This window comes from Pimephales promelas, chromosome 2 (assembly GCF_988280905.1).
Source record: "Pimephales promelas chromosome 2, fPimPro1.hap1.1, whole genome shotgun sequence".
Classification (NCBI taxonomy): domain Eukaryota; kingdom Metazoa; phylum Chordata; class Actinopteri; order Cypriniformes; family Leuciscidae; genus Pimephales; species Pimephales promelas.
The window spans coordinates 15,266,581-15,282,051 of NC_142770.1; the positions used below are offsets into that span (position 1 = coordinate 15,266,581).

Here is a 15,471-nt window from a genome sequence, read left to right on the forward strand (position 1 = left end):
TGGTGGTGGCCCACATCAATATTTTTTCAGGGGCCCCGAAGTGTGTGTGTGTGTGCGCGTTCTTACTTAGATGGGATAAATGCAAAAGACCAAGACAAACTTTTGTGTCATTTATTTGCATTAGACATGGTATGAAGTGAGTCTTCTCAAGCGTCGATTACATCTAAAAGGTTTCTCCTCTTTTACTCTTCCAGTCGAGAGCCACCTGGCCTCTAACGTCCACAAGAGCCGCCTGGTGCAGCAGGACCTGCAGGTGGCCAAGCGTCTGCAGGAGGAAGAGGACCTACGGGCCAAAGTCGAGAGCAAGAGACAACATCGCCGCCTGTGAGTGACCTTTGAAAACACTTGTCCTGTGTGAGACATACAGCTTTTATGAGACCAGAAAGATGCTGATCATGTAGCGCTTAAAGGTCAGACTGTGCTGTGTCTGTTTGTGAAAGAATGTGGAAGGTCGTTCTTCCCTCAGACCTTCCCAAACTCTCGGCAGCAGACGTCTGATGTCAGATTGTTATTGCTGTCTGTTAAGATGAGTAGGTGTACTGACATAAACTTGAGTGTGCACTTCAGTCCTTGATTGCTCATGTTGTTTAAAGTTGTGTCTCCACTTTATACACATAATGTGTGGAGTTTAGTTTGGCTCCTGCTGCGCTTTGAGCTTGTGTCTGCACACGAAGGCCTTGTCGGCTCGTAGTGCGCTGTCGCAGTAAAATGTTTTGACTTGTGCTCATGTCACTTGCGGATAAAGTGTCCCTTCCTGCTGGGCAACGTCTCAAGGCCTCTAAGCTGATGGAGTCATCAGAGAGAGAGAGAGAGAGAGAGAGAGAGAGATGAGACTCAGACATTGCAGTAGTAGATATTGTTATGAATTTTAGTCGTCCATCAGTTTGTTACAAATATACACTATTTGGGAAAGATTTTTGTTTTTAAAGAAATGAACTTTTATTCAGCAAAGAGACATCAAAGTGATCAACAATGACAGTAAAAACATTTATAATGTTATTTCCCAAATAAAAAAAATCCTGAAAAAAATTATGACGGTTTCCACAAAAACATTTAGCAGCACAACTATTAATATTTATAATAATCAGAAATTGAGCATCAATTCAGCATATTTGATATCTGAAGGATCATGTGACACTGAAGACTGGAGTAGTAATAATGCTGAAAATTCAGCTTTGATCACAGGAATAAATTACTTTGTAATATATTTTACAATAGAAAAATGTTATTTTAAATAGTAAAAAATATTTCAAAATATTATTGTTTTTATTGTATTCTTAATCCAATAAATGAAGCCTTGGTGAGCAGAGAGACTTCTTTTAAAAACAGTGTTAGGCCGGATCGTGTAATCAGGGTTTTGTTCAGTTCTACATTATTGAACATGTTGTGTTGCCTCCTAAATGTGTCTGAGTCAAACTAATTACATTAACTAGGTTGTAATGGGATTGCTTTACTAATTAATCTCTGAACGTTAATCACATTACTGGTTACTTTGGAATTAATCTCCCAAGCTCATAGAAATCTTTACCAGAACAGTACAAGTTAGACACAAGTATTTACAAAACATTAAAGGGAATTTATATTTAATTTAGTGTTATAATTGTCAACTAAAACCATTAATAAAAAAAAAAACATTCTGCTAATTGTAATATTAGATAAAAAAAACTTCAGATTGTAAATTTTCATTCAAGTTTAAGTACTAAAATTGCTAAAACAAAACACGATAATTTTATGTATTTAAAGAAGACACTGCTTCAAAAAAGTCAATAATTTAAATCAGCTTATACACACACACACACACACACACATATATATATATATATATATATATATATATATACCTGAGGCTGTATTCTGGTGCATATGTGTGTGTGTGTGTGTGTGTGTGTGTGTGTGTGTGTGTGTGTTTCTCTCCCTCCATTGTTTCCGCTGTCTCTCTCTTTATATATACTCAAGTACATACAGTATATTCATACTATTTAAAAAATTGTTTTGCACTATTAGACACACGGCCATTTTTCTTTGTGAAATTAAAAAATAAATAGTGTATTAATGGGTCTAAATAGGGGTGTAACAATATATTGTGTCACAAAATATCGCAATACAAAAATGGTAAGCATCAGATAGTGACAAATTGTGTGTAGTTCACCCAAAATGAAAATTACTGTGCGAGGAAAAAAAATCAACACGATCTCAACAAAAAGCATATCCAAAATTAATTTCTTGTGCTATTTATAAGGCAACAATGTTTTTTTGTGTGTTCATATGCTACGCACTGTAAATCACTTGGGTATGATTAAGGGTGTGGAGTGCGTGCGTATTACAAGCCAAAAAGTGTGTAATCTGCGTATCATATACACGGAAAAACTATTTTTGGCATATAAATGGCACGAAAAAGTGTGTGTCAGTACTACATTAATGTTGAATATAATGTATAATTATGCAATAGGGAAATATTTGTGGGTCCTGATAGTGCCATATGTCTTTGGCCTACATTACTTTAAATATATCTAGTCATTGACAGAGGTCAACCATTTTTGTCTAGAATAATTCTGTAATTTAAGCTTCAGAATCACTCTGGTGTCAACATTGTCCTGTGCATTGGGTTACCAACACCATCACCAAGTCCATATTTATTTCCACCTCAAATGTAATACCAAATTTTGCATTTTAATTAAAACATGCTTTACCTTTTACCATGCTTTGGAGTATCGCAATAATATCGTATTGTGAGTTCAGTTTCGTGATGTATATATAAAGAATTGTGACTTGAGGGTATGTTACACCCTTAGTCATAATACATCACAATTATACATTCAAAACACAAGCAGACCTGACCTGTTTTCACTGTATAACCATTTATTTGTGTTTAACAATTTTACATTTATTTAATATAACTGATTCTTAACAGATGTTAAATGTTAGATAATGGTAACAAAAATGCAATTTTATGTGGAAAGTTTCCAATGTGTCTTAAAAATACTGTATATAATACAGATTATACATCACACATCATTATTTATAGATTACTATAAATAAATGTAAGCTTTAAGAAGAAAGAATGGTGAACACAGGGATACATTTATTATAAAGTTGACAGTTTTTTGTGAATTCTAACTAAAAATAATTTTTGATGCCTGTAATACAGTATATTAGACAAAGTTAACCGCTAATCTAATGAATACCATCACTTATGCAAAGTATTAAATTGTACAAAAAAAAACCACAGTGGCTTCTTGAGAATTTTTTTTAAAATTGAAATAAAATCAATGTTGAAATGAAAATGCACAATACATGTCACTGTGGAGGTCTTAACATCATTTGAAAAAAAAAAGAATAGGATCAGGTTAAAAACTAATTCTCTGATCAAGGATCTCAAGAAAACTACCATTTTTGCCACCTATTGAATTAAATGTACACACTGAATAACATTATGAGTAAGGTGACATAAAACTACGCTGAACATAACACAAGATGTGTCTGATTAAGTCTCTTTAGTAACTGCAAGAGCCACTATCAATAGCAAACTGTTCATGAACGCCTTCTGCCAATATTTGCTGGAACAAAGCGACTCTGTGGTCAAGAGCCCCAAGAAAGCTAAACTGATATTCCAAAAGCTCTGCGGCCGCTCTCTCCATGTTCTGTTGTTGAATTTTTTGTTCTGCTTCTTGAAACATTTCCTGAGTGAAGCATTCTCCCCCATTTGCTGACACCACTTCATCAATTTTCTTCAATAAGTCATTCACTTGCTCTCGCTTCTTTATGTTTGTGTTATCAAACACAGTATATTTACTACCACACCTCTGGATCACTTTCCGGAGTTCTGGATGGCTTGTTGTTACATAGTCGTCTATAGTTTGACCATTAAGTAAATCTCCATAAGTAAAGACCACTACCAAGTATTTTGAAGCGTCTTCTCCGAAGAGCTCTTGCAGGGCTTGGACAGATTTTTGCTCCTCAGCAGTGAAACGGCCAATTTGTATCACCAGAAGAAACACATGAGGACCTGGTGCTGAAATCTGAATACATCTTACTATTTCTCTTTTGATGAGGTCTTTCGGTTGGCTGGTATCTAAGATTCCAGGTGTGTCAATCACTGAAATTTCTCTAGGGTCATAGACAGTTGCTTTTTGGCACAATGACGTGACAGAGTTTGCAGAAGGCCTTGAGTCAAAAATCTTTCTACCAAGGATGGTGTTCCCCACAGCACTTTTTCCCACTCCGCTTTTTCCAATCATTACTATGCGACGTGGTCCTCCTATTAATACAGCAAAATGAATGACAAAAAATACAGTGACAATGAAACTTGTACAAATAAAATCATCTGATAGAGGAAGAGGAGGACTGTGACACATTGAAGAGTGTTTTATTTGAAGCCTGGCCCCTAATGTAGCATATTAAGTTATCTATTAAAATCGTTTTGACCTGCATCAAAAACTATGTCAAAACAATTTAATGAAAGACATGACAACTATCTGACCTACAACTTTGGTTTAAGTTAACTCTTACTATTGTATTTTGTTGTTTTAAGCTTTTACTAAATGTATAGTCATACAATAAACAAATCTGTTTGCTTTTACAGACTTTTGAACATGATAAAATGTTTCAGCAGTTGTGAGCTTTCACCAGTTGAATAGAAATCTTACTTAACAACCAAAAGTCAAAAGTTTTAACAGAAAACTTACTTCGCTCAGGAGAATCGTGGCGACGGCACAGACACAGACACGTTTTGAAATCCATTTCCTTCAGTAACAGCTTCTTTCGACAACGTCTGAATGACACTGAATTGGTACCAGATTTTCATGTGACGCCACTTGTTTATTTTTTTGCAAATGTACAAAGTAGCTTTTAATTTCAGTTGATCTTTTTCCTGCTTCACAACATGACAGGGAGGTGTTTCTCACAACCTGGTGAACAGACTAGAAATTCAACATGCCAAAAAGATGAGGCGTAGTTGTTAGTGTGGGTTTTTGATGGACTTCTGTACATTCTTTGGTCTGATAGTTTCTATATTTTTACTTTGTACCTGAAAGTATATTGCATATTGCAATTATGAGAAAATGGTTTAATAATTTAAAAACAACACCACCTAATTAACTTATTACAAACAAAATTACTCAATTAGAATCTAAAATTAAAATGAAAACAAAAAGCTAATAAATATTATTATAGTAGTTCATAAATAATGCTAAAATAATACTGGTTTTAGTGTATGTTAGAGTACCGAGTCATTACTAAATTTAAACGTCACGGTACCAAGTAGTGGTGGTACCGAGTACACGGTCAAACCTGGTTCTGGATGCGCATGCATGCACGAAGGGTGTGAAGTTGCATCTGAAAGCGCTAAGACATGGTGACCGCCGTCGCTGCTGATGTGTGTTGGTGTATACTAAACAGCAAAGGGACTGTTTAAATATGAACCTTGCATGTTCTGCTCGTCTCTGTGTGAATGAACGGCGCAGACGCGCAATTTCATTTAACGTTATCTCACACACACACACACACACACTGAAGCACGAGTGACGTTCGCGCTGTTTTCAGTCTCTGCTGCCTCACGATATGATGACATGATTCATGATTCCATTCATCTCCGAGAGTCACTTCATGAGCATTTTACCGTTTTTTACCGAGCATTTTATTATCATCATATCATACACGCACAGAAACTCAAAGGTCTTCATGGCAACCCGTCAAAATAAAAGTTTTGTTTAACTTAAAGAAATTGACAGAAATAATTACATTAGACTACTGTACAATAGATTTAACTACGTCTCCATTAATTAAAAATACTAATAATAATAATAATGTGTGCATAGAAAGTTGCTTATTTTTCACTTGATTTTTTTTATAAGCAATATTTCTCAACATCGACAATATTTTCTGATGATATTAAAGGCAACATTAGCATGTAGCCTTCAATGCTTTCATAAATTTACCATCATAAATAATAAAGTAAAATGGAAAAAATAGTTAAAACTGATTTTGCTGTGGTACTGTAATTGGTACCAAGAACCGTAACATTTTAAGTTGTAGGACCGATTTTAAGTTAAGTACTGGAATTTTGGTACCGTGACATCCCTATGTTTATTGGGACTATCAGAAAAAAGTTCCACACATGAAAATAGGCCATAAAGCTCACAGGATTTTATTTGTCCAAAGGCCGCAAAAAAGTGAGGTGCGCAAAATGTTTTCGGTTTCAACCCTTCAACAGTGGAGTTTGTTCTGAATAAATTACTTTTTTTTTTCAATGACAGTTACTCAGCAGATATTAGACAGCTCTAAATAATAGTAACATTTTGCTTTGTAAGCAATTGCACTCTGCTGGAGACTGGTCTTCCCTCTCAGACACAGCAATTGAAAGCTATGGTGGCTGATTTGAGAAGCTCACCGTGTGAAAACTCAAGTGTTTTCTTTCCCTCTGTCCTGTCAGGGAACGCATCGACAATGAAATTGCTCAGGAGATTCAAGAACAACTCGTCCGGCAGGCTGAACAACAGAGGCAACAGGAAGAGAAAGATGAGGTGAGAGCAGGCCGCCTTCCAGCCATTCATTTTCACACACTCGGGTTGTGTTGGTCATTGGTTTAGCCATGCCCTCAGCAGTCACGTTACATCATCGTGATTGTGTTTGTAACACTTCACAACTCACATTCTCTGTGTGTTATTCATCAGTAAGGCTTAGACGTAACCACACCCATGTCTGTTACATCATTGCTATTCTTGTTTCGCTCCACTCATTCTTTTGAACTTGTTTATATGCGTTCAACTAGGCCATCGCCAGGAAGCTGCAGGAGCGAGAGATGAAAGAGGAGAGAAAACGGCAAAAGCAGATGGAGGAAAACATTGAAGAGGAGTACTACGAAGACAAAGGTGTGTAGAGCGCCCCCTGGTGGGAGGTGTGCAGTTAGGCAAAGATAAGGTTCGGAGAACAGAAAATGTGTCGAAAGAAAAGATCTGTAAACACATTTGACTCCTGGGAAATCTGCAGTTGTAGGGTTTGCTGCTCCGCATCAAATATTTGACCACAGAACGGAGTTTGAAATCTGTGCCTTTTCATGATAGCCAGTACATTTAATAAACAAAAAACGGACAACGTGTTTTCATTAGTTGCACTCAAAAGAAAACATGAAACACGTGCCGCAAAAAAACCCCACATTATTAAGCAATTATTTCTTTTAATAACATGTGGTTATTAAAATAAGTAATTGGTTAAAGTCCCCGTGAAATCAAAATTGAACCTATTTACTTTGTTAGCGCATATTACTAGTCTTGTGGTGAACAATTAATCCGTGCAAGTAAATATATATTAAAAAAATGTTTTACCTTGGTAATCTTTAATCAAAATCTGAAAAGTTACTTCCGGTCTGGAACGGTTGATTACGTAGGTTTCACAGTTTGGGTGGGGAAACGCGTAACCACTCCCCTCAAACCGTTAGTTTGCTATGAGCGAGAGATGGAGAGGAGGAGCGCTAGAGTAAAACCCTGCCCTCTGTTCAATATTCCGTTTCACTTGGAAATACGTCACAGCACTGGAGAAAAATCGTTTGCAACTTCCGGTTCACGGGGACTTTAATAATGTGTTGGGGGTTTTTTTTGGAATATGTTGGATAATTTAAGCATGTGACAAAATAAGAAAATGCCAAAAATACTAACAAAAAGTCAGAAAAAATATATAGTTTTGTTTTGTATGTAGTTAAGACCAATTATGACCAAAAGTAGGACATTGAAACTTTGATATTCCTGGGCAAATTTTGACATGCATTGCGCCTTCCTGTTTCAATTGGTTCGTACTTATGCTTTAGGAAGCAATTACAGTAATGAACACATTTCATGCATTCCAAGCCCCAAGCACTCCAGACGCTTTCATCTGTTTGTTGAGAAGATAAACAAAATGTTAGTGCGCAACTTATTTTGTTTAGTAAACACAAGGGATCTGTGGGAAGGTTTTCTTGCCTCCGATCTAAAACGGCACCAGCAGACCATGTTGCATTCGTAATGGGCAACCATTTAGTGACTAATGCTACAAAACTGGACATGCAAGTTGTTCATGTCAACACTGCATCTGTTAACTCAACCCGCCCTGCATGGCTGCCCTTGCGTGCCAGTGTTTGCATTCAAACTGTTTGCTTTCACGTGTTACGTAATCATTCTCTCATGCAATCATTTCGATGTGTTTAGGGCCTCTTGCTGGTCAACCAGTATCGTACCCCGTAGGGTCTGTTTGCCTCATTAAACACTCATGCAAAACTTTTATTCATTGGTGCTTAATGAAGTGTGCGTTTCACCAAAACTCCCTAACCCTAGAGGTGAAACTTCAGCACGCAATGCATTTCCTCGTGTTTTTGATATTCTGTTCATAAGAACCCCCTGCTATGATAAGCACAGATTAGCACCCGCCTACAGGGCACAACATAAAAGATTCAGCATCTTTGTGCAGGAGTATCTTTAGCTCTCTCTCTCTCTCTCTCTCTCTCTCTCTCTCTCTCTCTCTCTCTCTCTCTCTCTCTCTCTCTCTCTCTCTCTCTCTCTCTCTCTCTCTCTCTCTCCTTCCCTATCGAACCGTGACCGCATAGCTAAGCTCTGTTCTCACACCATGATGCAAATAATTAGACCTGTGTTGTGTTCTGCAGATCGTTTTAGGAGTGTTAACAAGAAATTTGCAGTCTAAAAAGTCGTAGTCCTGGTTTGTTGGCATTAATCTGAATGAAAATGCACATGGACCTTTTTTTTTTATAAACCCCTACTGTATGCACTCTACTGTATGCACCATACCCCCCCCCCCCCCCCCCCCCCCCCGTTGATGTGTGTTTTGTTTTTGTAAAATAACCCACAGACTTTTCTAATTTGCTCAACTGGAGTTGCTATAGACAGGATCCAAAATGAACACTCTGCAAGTGTCAAAAACCCTTTACTGTACGTTCACACTGCCGCCGACCATCAAAATTTAACCTATTTACTTCGTTAGCGCACATTACTAGTCTTGTGGTGAAGAATTAATCCGTGCAAGTAAATATATATTAAAAAATGTTTTACCTTGGGAATCTTTAATCAAAATCTGAAAAGTTACTTCCTGTCTGGAATGGTTTCTTTTTCTGATGACGTAGGTTTCACAGTTTGGGTGGGGAAACGCTTAACCACTCCCCTCGAACCGTTAGTTTGCTATGAGCGAGAGATGGAGAGGAGGAGCGCTAGAGTAAAACCCTGCCCTCTGTTCAATATTCCGTTTCACTTGGAAATACGTCACAGCACTGGAGAAAAATCGTTTGCAACTTCCGGTTCACGGGGACTTTAAGTGTCAAAGAAGCTCTGGCCGCTCTGTCAAGGACGCTTTTCAAATAGTACAGGGAAGCTTGTTGGACGCTTTGAACGCTCTGACGTTGCAGGGAGAATAGTAGAAGTGTCACAACATAAAATGTAATAAACAGAAAAAAAACAAGCAATACATAGAAGAAACCTTTTATAATGACAGCATTTTAATAACCGTTTTGGTCATATTTGGTCGGGAAAAAATAGTTAGCTATTATTATTATTGTTTGCGGTCCAATTGGTGTCGCCATGAGCAAATTAATTGCATTCCCGCTTTAAAACGAGCGTTTGTAAATATTTCAAAGAAATGTTGCGCTCATGCAGTCCCTCCCTATAAGCAAACAACGTCATGTCATAAATGATACGAAACCAGTAGGAATCACAGCAACGCGATTATTAGCTCTTCTTCCTTTTTCTCGGAACTAATGTTTTGGTAGGAAAACATTACATTGTGTGTTTCTTCGGAATCAGTCGGCGTGAAGGACGTCTATATTCCGATTGGTTACTGGCGTTTGCCGCTGCTTGCCACTGAACCGCGTCACAGCTCATTACCATAATATTGAGCTTATTTCAACTTTCGGATTGACGCTCAAAACACCCAAAAACGCGACGGCGATGGATTTGACGCTCCTTGCAGCTGAGAAAAGCCAGCTTCCGTTTAAAATGAATGACTTCCGGCCGCTTTGGAAGCTCAAGTCTGCGGCGGTGTGAACGTAAGGTTAGACATATCTGCATACATAATTTTGGACCCTGGCTGTAACCTCTTCATTTGAAGGTCTTGGCTCTACTTGTCAGCAATAGCTTATTTAACATTTTACATTCTGCATGATCCAGAGTGAACTAACTCTTTTGTACTAACGAGGTTAGGTTTTATTTCCCTCTGCACCCCACCTTGCCCTTACTCGCTTTGACGCAGCCGCCAGGAGCCTCCCGCACCTTCCTCCTGACTTGCAAGAGCCGAAACCCCGCTCCACTTCTCCAAGTTACAGGAAAGAGAAGCATCACAGCCACAATCAAATTCTTTCCCCGTACAACTCTCCCGTGCCAGACAGAAAAGTAAATCCCCGTAGTCGCTATCCAGAATATGAGCCTGTTGAACACCACCGAACTAGGCATCCAGAGATTCCAAGCAAGGAAAGGATCCCAGAGTACTACTCACCTGAGCGACGACCGAAATACCCGGAAGATTACTCGAGAGAGAGAAACAGACCTCTCGACCTTGATTACAAAGAACCTCGTAGAAGAAGGAAGCCAGATCAGTGGGACGACCTGGAGCCGGTGCGGCAGAAGGAGAAACCTCCCGGCCAGGATAGGGTTTGGGACAAGGAGAGGAACAGGGATCGAGAAAGGGACGGACAGAGATCCAAGGACAGGCCAAGAGATCGAAACCGGACTAGAAGTCAAGACAATGTCAGGGGTAGAAACGTGGACAGGGAGATGGACAGGAATGGCTACGGACATGCTAGCAGAGACAGACTTGGAGAACGAGGCAGAGATAGGAATAGAGCGAGGCACAAAAGTAGAGACCAAGAACTGGATGAGCACAGTCTCTCCCCAACTAGAGGATTGTCAGAAGACAGCTTGGAGAGGGAGGATCTCAAGAGCAGGCCGAGGCTCCCGTCAGGCCCTAATGAGGTGTTTGAGGAGCCCACTCTCAGAGGCCCTTCAAATGAGGGCCCGTCCCCTGGCCCATCCTCCAGAGAGAGAGGTATGGACCTGGGTCCACGTGTTTGATTGAACCTTCTTGGACTTTGCTGTGCCATCTGGTGGCACTCTGATTTCCTTTTTCCTATCCGTTGGTGATTGTGGTTTGTGGGAATCTTGCGCGCTAAATCTTGACGGTGGCTACAAACTTGCATTTTTGATCATTCCTTTTCAATCCCAAAATAAAAATGGCTTCTTGGGCTGCTGTGTGAATAAATAATGAGGCTGAAGTGTGGTTCTGAAGTGTTTTCTTTGGCCTGATATCCTCTAATGCCCCCTGCAGGCCGAAAGGTTAGAGGAGAGTATGGCATGAAGGAAGCTACACATGGATTGGCCAACTTAGACCTACACGACCAGGAGCTCAGAGACATGGAGGTGGCACGAAGACTACAAGAAGAAGAAATTAAGGTACCTTGAGTGAATCTTTCTCTGTGCTTTTAATTATTGGGGATTTGTAAATCCAAAAAGTAACTGCATATCTTTTTTTTCAGGCTAGTCAAATTGACAAACGAGCCGCTCAAGTTGCTAAAGATGAGGTACAGCATGCCCCTCCCCCCCTTCGCACACACATTTGAGGTTGTTGTTACCTCCAAACCTAATCATGTTGTGCGTCTTGCAATGTATTTTAAGGAATTAGCCCGCCTGCTATTGGAGGAAGAGAAAAGGGAGTATAAGAGATCGAAAGAGGAGAAGAAGCAAGTGATAGACAGAAGACGACCCGAGGTAGAGTACAAGGTAAGCATCGCTGTGTTCTGTCTTCTGGTTTGTTTTGTCACAGCATAAAGGTAATCTTACGGATTTATGAATGAACCGCTCATTATAATATTATAAAAAGTCATTATAATATTATATAGGCCAATTCAATTAAGCTTATGAGAATTTGGAATCAAGGTAACAGGCTGTATTGACATTGCACTCTTTAGCAGTAGCACTTGTGCAATTCTACATATCCCTTTCCTTAGTTCAGTGGTTCTTATTTTTTATTTTCTTGACTGCCTTACCCCCTCTCTTCTATTTAACTGCAGTCACATATTTGCCCCTATTAATCGATTTTTCAGTTCATTCTTTACCTTTATAAATACCTTTATAAAGTAATGATGTTTAAAAACAAAGTGATGCTTTTAAATATTAAATTAAAATCGCCAGTAGGTGGCGGTAAGTCACTGTCTTGACACTGTCATTCGTTTAAAGACATAGATTCGTACGTTGCAAAATAGAGATGTTCCGATACCATAATTCCCTTCCCGATACCTCGACTCAGGGTATCGTCCGATACAGAGTACTGAATGACTCAATAACTCGCTAATTAAGACTGTCACCTGCCGCCACCTACTGGTGGTTTAGTGTTATGTTTAAAAGTATCAATCTTTTCAATGGTTCTTTGTATATATATATATATATATATATATATATATATATGAAGAGTTCAGATGCAAAAGCCTCTAAATGCCATTTGAAATTTTCTTCTTTAATGATGATTTTTATCAAACTTGTATATTTAAGTTCAGTAATTTCACTTAAATAACAATTAATAGGTAATTATCATTGCCATTTAAGTGAAATCACTGAACTTAAATATACAAGCTTGATAAAAATCATCATTCTAGAAGAAAATTTCAAATGGCACTTAGAGGCTTTTGCATCTGAACTCTTCATATATATATATATATAAATTAAACAATCTCATACCATCATATTTTTTCAATGGAAATTATTTAATTTGCTTACCCCTACTTAGGGAAACAGCCCTATGTCTTATTATTCCAATTGAATTAATGATCAAATTTATGAATTTAAAATGAATGAAGCATTCATTTAATGAGTTTAGGGGAAGGGGAAGCCCTTTATGACAATATATGCAGATTTAAATAAATAAAAGCTAATTGAACACTGATATTGCATCAGAATAAATTGTATTTACAACACAATGTTATTTAATTAACTTTTTTTACTTGGACAAACGAAGAACAAACACATGAAAAAGCCCCTGCTTCGAGTATTTAATTTGTGTAGGTAAAGCATGTACTCCCTTTACTCCTAATTACAAGAAGGAAAATTGTATGCGTGTGACCTGTATGGCTGTGGATTGGTGCTTAGGGTTAAATGAGCAATATAGTAAATACTGATGCTGCTAAAATTCCCAATATTCCATGTGGGCCTGATGACGTGAACCCTGTCGACACCACTGACATGCTCTGTTATATTAGCCAGGGCAAGAAGTAGTACGACCACGTATGCGAGAAGAGGTGCGTAGCAGAGAGGACGAGTACCAGAGAGCGCGGAACCACAAACCTGTGAGGTACAACATCTCTGACTCCTTAACACCCATTTGCTATCAGAAGTCCCACAAGAGTCTCATGTTCCTCTCGGTTCTTTGTTCCAGGCCGCCTCCTCCTACACAGCACTATGAGAACATAAACCCGAGCTATGCTTATGTGGAGAGCCCGTACACCCCTCGCCCTCCAACAAGACCAGAGGCGGCGTACAAAGGTTCACACCGCACCAATGCACCCGAGCTATCGCTTCAAATTCAATCGATTTGTTTTTAATATACGTGTCTTTTATCTATTCCTCTTTTAGGTGCCTACTACAGACAGTGACCATAAGCCTCCACTGCTGCCCAATCACGAGTCCGTTCGGCCCTTTACTTTGTGAATCAATAGAGAAGGAAGCGATTCAGAAACTACTTTGAGTTCATGAGGCTTGCGGCGGAAGCTACTGACACTTTAATTTTGTTTTCCCTCCAAGTTTCTCGGCTCAGACGAGCCGTCGTCGTCTCTTCGTGTTGTGAATGAGTCTTTTACCCTGGAGTTATCAACTACTGGGCGACAGGGACGGTTCCTGTTCGCTTCTCATGTTCCTGTCTTATTGTAGATGACTGGACGGGAAGGGATCTACTGCACAGCTTAAAACATCCCTTTTCTTTTCATCTATATTCAAGCCTGGTCTTGATTGCATTGCAGGATACAGTTTTGTTTTTTTAATTTAATGGAAAACATGCGTGAATTGTGCTCTATATTTATTGATTTATTTTGAGATGATATAGTTTATTTTTTAATTCGTATATTATTGTTTTACCCTTTCAACCGATCTATCCCAAAAGACTGGCATACACCGAAGTGATCACTTTTCTGGAGAACTGTTTGATGCAAAATTCCAGCCCTGATCGCATTTCGACATCTTGATAAGCAGGTTCAGCCTTCAAACCAGTCAAATATCAAGGTGAGGTCATCTTCTTCATTTTCCCCTCCATATCATTTGTGAGAGACTGGTCATTCGCACTGAGGGCTCACGTACTGCTAGGGTTGGAGACGCTCAGCCCTTTGGGTGCCTTCGTTATTCTGATATTTCCTGCAGTGTCCGTAGCGATCATCTCATCTACTTCATGGGTATTCAGGACCTGCTAATATGCCCCAGTGTTCAAATGCATGCTGGCTGAATGTGAACTCTGTGGGGTCTATATGAAAAAAAAAGAAATGGCCAAAAACACATCTCTACTCAATCTTTTTATATACAGGTATTTTTATTTATAATTCAATAAAAAACCAAGATACAAGTTTTAAGGCATGTAGTAGCATTGCTATTGGCACAGATGTAAACAGTTTTGTTGCTTGCATCTTCATATGCAGTCCATGCTGTCTCAGTGTTCGGATTTACAGTGCTTTGCATTCGGTGGCAAACTTACTTTAAGCAGGGACACAAAAAGCAGCAAACAAGTGTGACTACGGCAGCGTTTATCTGGCTCTTTCCACAAATGGTGTACAAAATAGATACACAATAGCTTGAAACTTAATTTGATCAATGCAAATATGAACCTTCAGAAGTTTCGTTTAACAGTTTAAGCAAACATGTCATCACATTTTAGGACTCGTCTAAATATAATTTAAAAACAAACTGTTTCGTTTTAGTTATTTTGTTTTTTTAGCAATTGTGTATTTCTATCAAAGAAAAAAAAACAACTATGAATATACAATAACTTGCAAATTTAGCCTAAATTGATCTATCATTCAGAGCCAAATGTTGCACTTTGGATTATTCAAATAGGTTTAGCAGTATTATGTTGCTGTTGTGGGGTATATAAAAAAATACTAGCTATGTGTAAAATACTTTTTCTAGCAAATCTAATAGATCTCTGTTTAAGGAGTAGTTAATTTTTCAAAAAACTTTTGCTGAAAATTTACTCACCTCCATGTCATCCAAGAAATCCATATCTTTCTTTCTTCAGTCGAAAAGAAATTAACGTTTTTGATGAAAACATTCCAGGATTTTCTCCATATAATGGACTTTATTGGGAACCAAACGATTCAAGGTCTAAAAGACAGTTTTATTGCAGCTTTAAACGACACCAGACGATGAATAAGGGTCTTATCAAGCGAAACGATCAGTCATTTCAAAAATAAATAAAAAAGTTGAAGTTTTGTAAGCACAATTGCTTACATTTCTCTGTTCTGTGATGCGCGTT

The 15,471-nt window shown here is 38.4% G+C and overlaps 2 protein-coding genes across 3 annotated transcripts in view; one reads left to right on the forward strand and one right to left on the reverse strand.

Annotated features, from left to right (window-relative positions):
• ccdc50a (coiled-coil domain containing 50a) overlaps positions 1 to 14,486 on the forward strand; it is a 30,977-nt gene extending 16,491 nt beyond the window's left edge. Inside the window, exons 3-12 of one of the 2 annotated variants that reach the window (XM_039668693.2) lie at positions 195 to 324; positions 6,431 to 6,521; positions 6,770 to 6,869; positions 10,222 to 11,013; positions 11,293 to 11,417; positions 11,501 to 11,545; positions 11,640 to 11,744; positions 13,217 to 13,308; positions 13,393 to 13,499; positions 13,590 to 14,486. In XM_039668693.2, coding sequence (XP_039524627.2) covers positions 195 to 324; positions 6,431 to 6,521; positions 6,770 to 6,869; positions 10,222 to 11,013; positions 11,293 to 11,417; positions 11,501 to 11,545; positions 11,640 to 11,744; positions 13,217 to 13,308; positions 13,393 to 13,499; positions 13,590 to 13,609 — 1,607 coding nt within the window. In that variant the 3' untranslated portion in view covers positions 13,610 to 14,486. The remainder of the gene's footprint in view (positions 1 to 194; positions 325 to 6,430; positions 6,522 to 6,769; positions 6,870 to 10,221; positions 11,014 to 11,292; positions 11,418 to 11,500; positions 11,546 to 11,639; positions 11,745 to 13,216; positions 13,309 to 13,392; positions 13,500 to 13,589) is intronic. The other variant, XM_039668694.2, reaches the window with a different exon arrangement.
• LOC120472154 (GTPase IMAP family member 7) lies at positions 3,292 to 5,037 on the reverse strand. Its single transcript, XM_039662222.2, has 2 exons — positions 4,686 to 5,037; positions 3,292 to 4,258 (listed from the first exon to the last, which is right to left on the reverse strand). The coding sequence occupies exons 1-2, from the start codon at positions 4,738 to 4,740 to the stop codon at positions 3,495 to 3,497; spliced, it is 819 nt and encodes a 272-aa protein (XP_039518156.2). The 5' UTR covers positions 4,741 to 5,037; the 3' UTR covers positions 3,292 to 3,494.
• Positions 14,487 to 15,471: the final 985 nt, after the last annotated feature.

Excerpts from the sequence above, each read along its gene's own strand:
- LOC120472154 (XM_039662222.2), bottom strand. The coding sequence starts at position 4,740 with ATGGATTTCAAAACGTGTCTGTGTCTGTGCCGTCGCCACGATTCTCCT. Across the intron at positions 4,259-4,685 it reads CCACGATTCTCCTGAGCGAA|GAGGACCACGTCGCATAGTA; the intron begins GTAAGTTTTCTG and ends CTGTATTAATAG.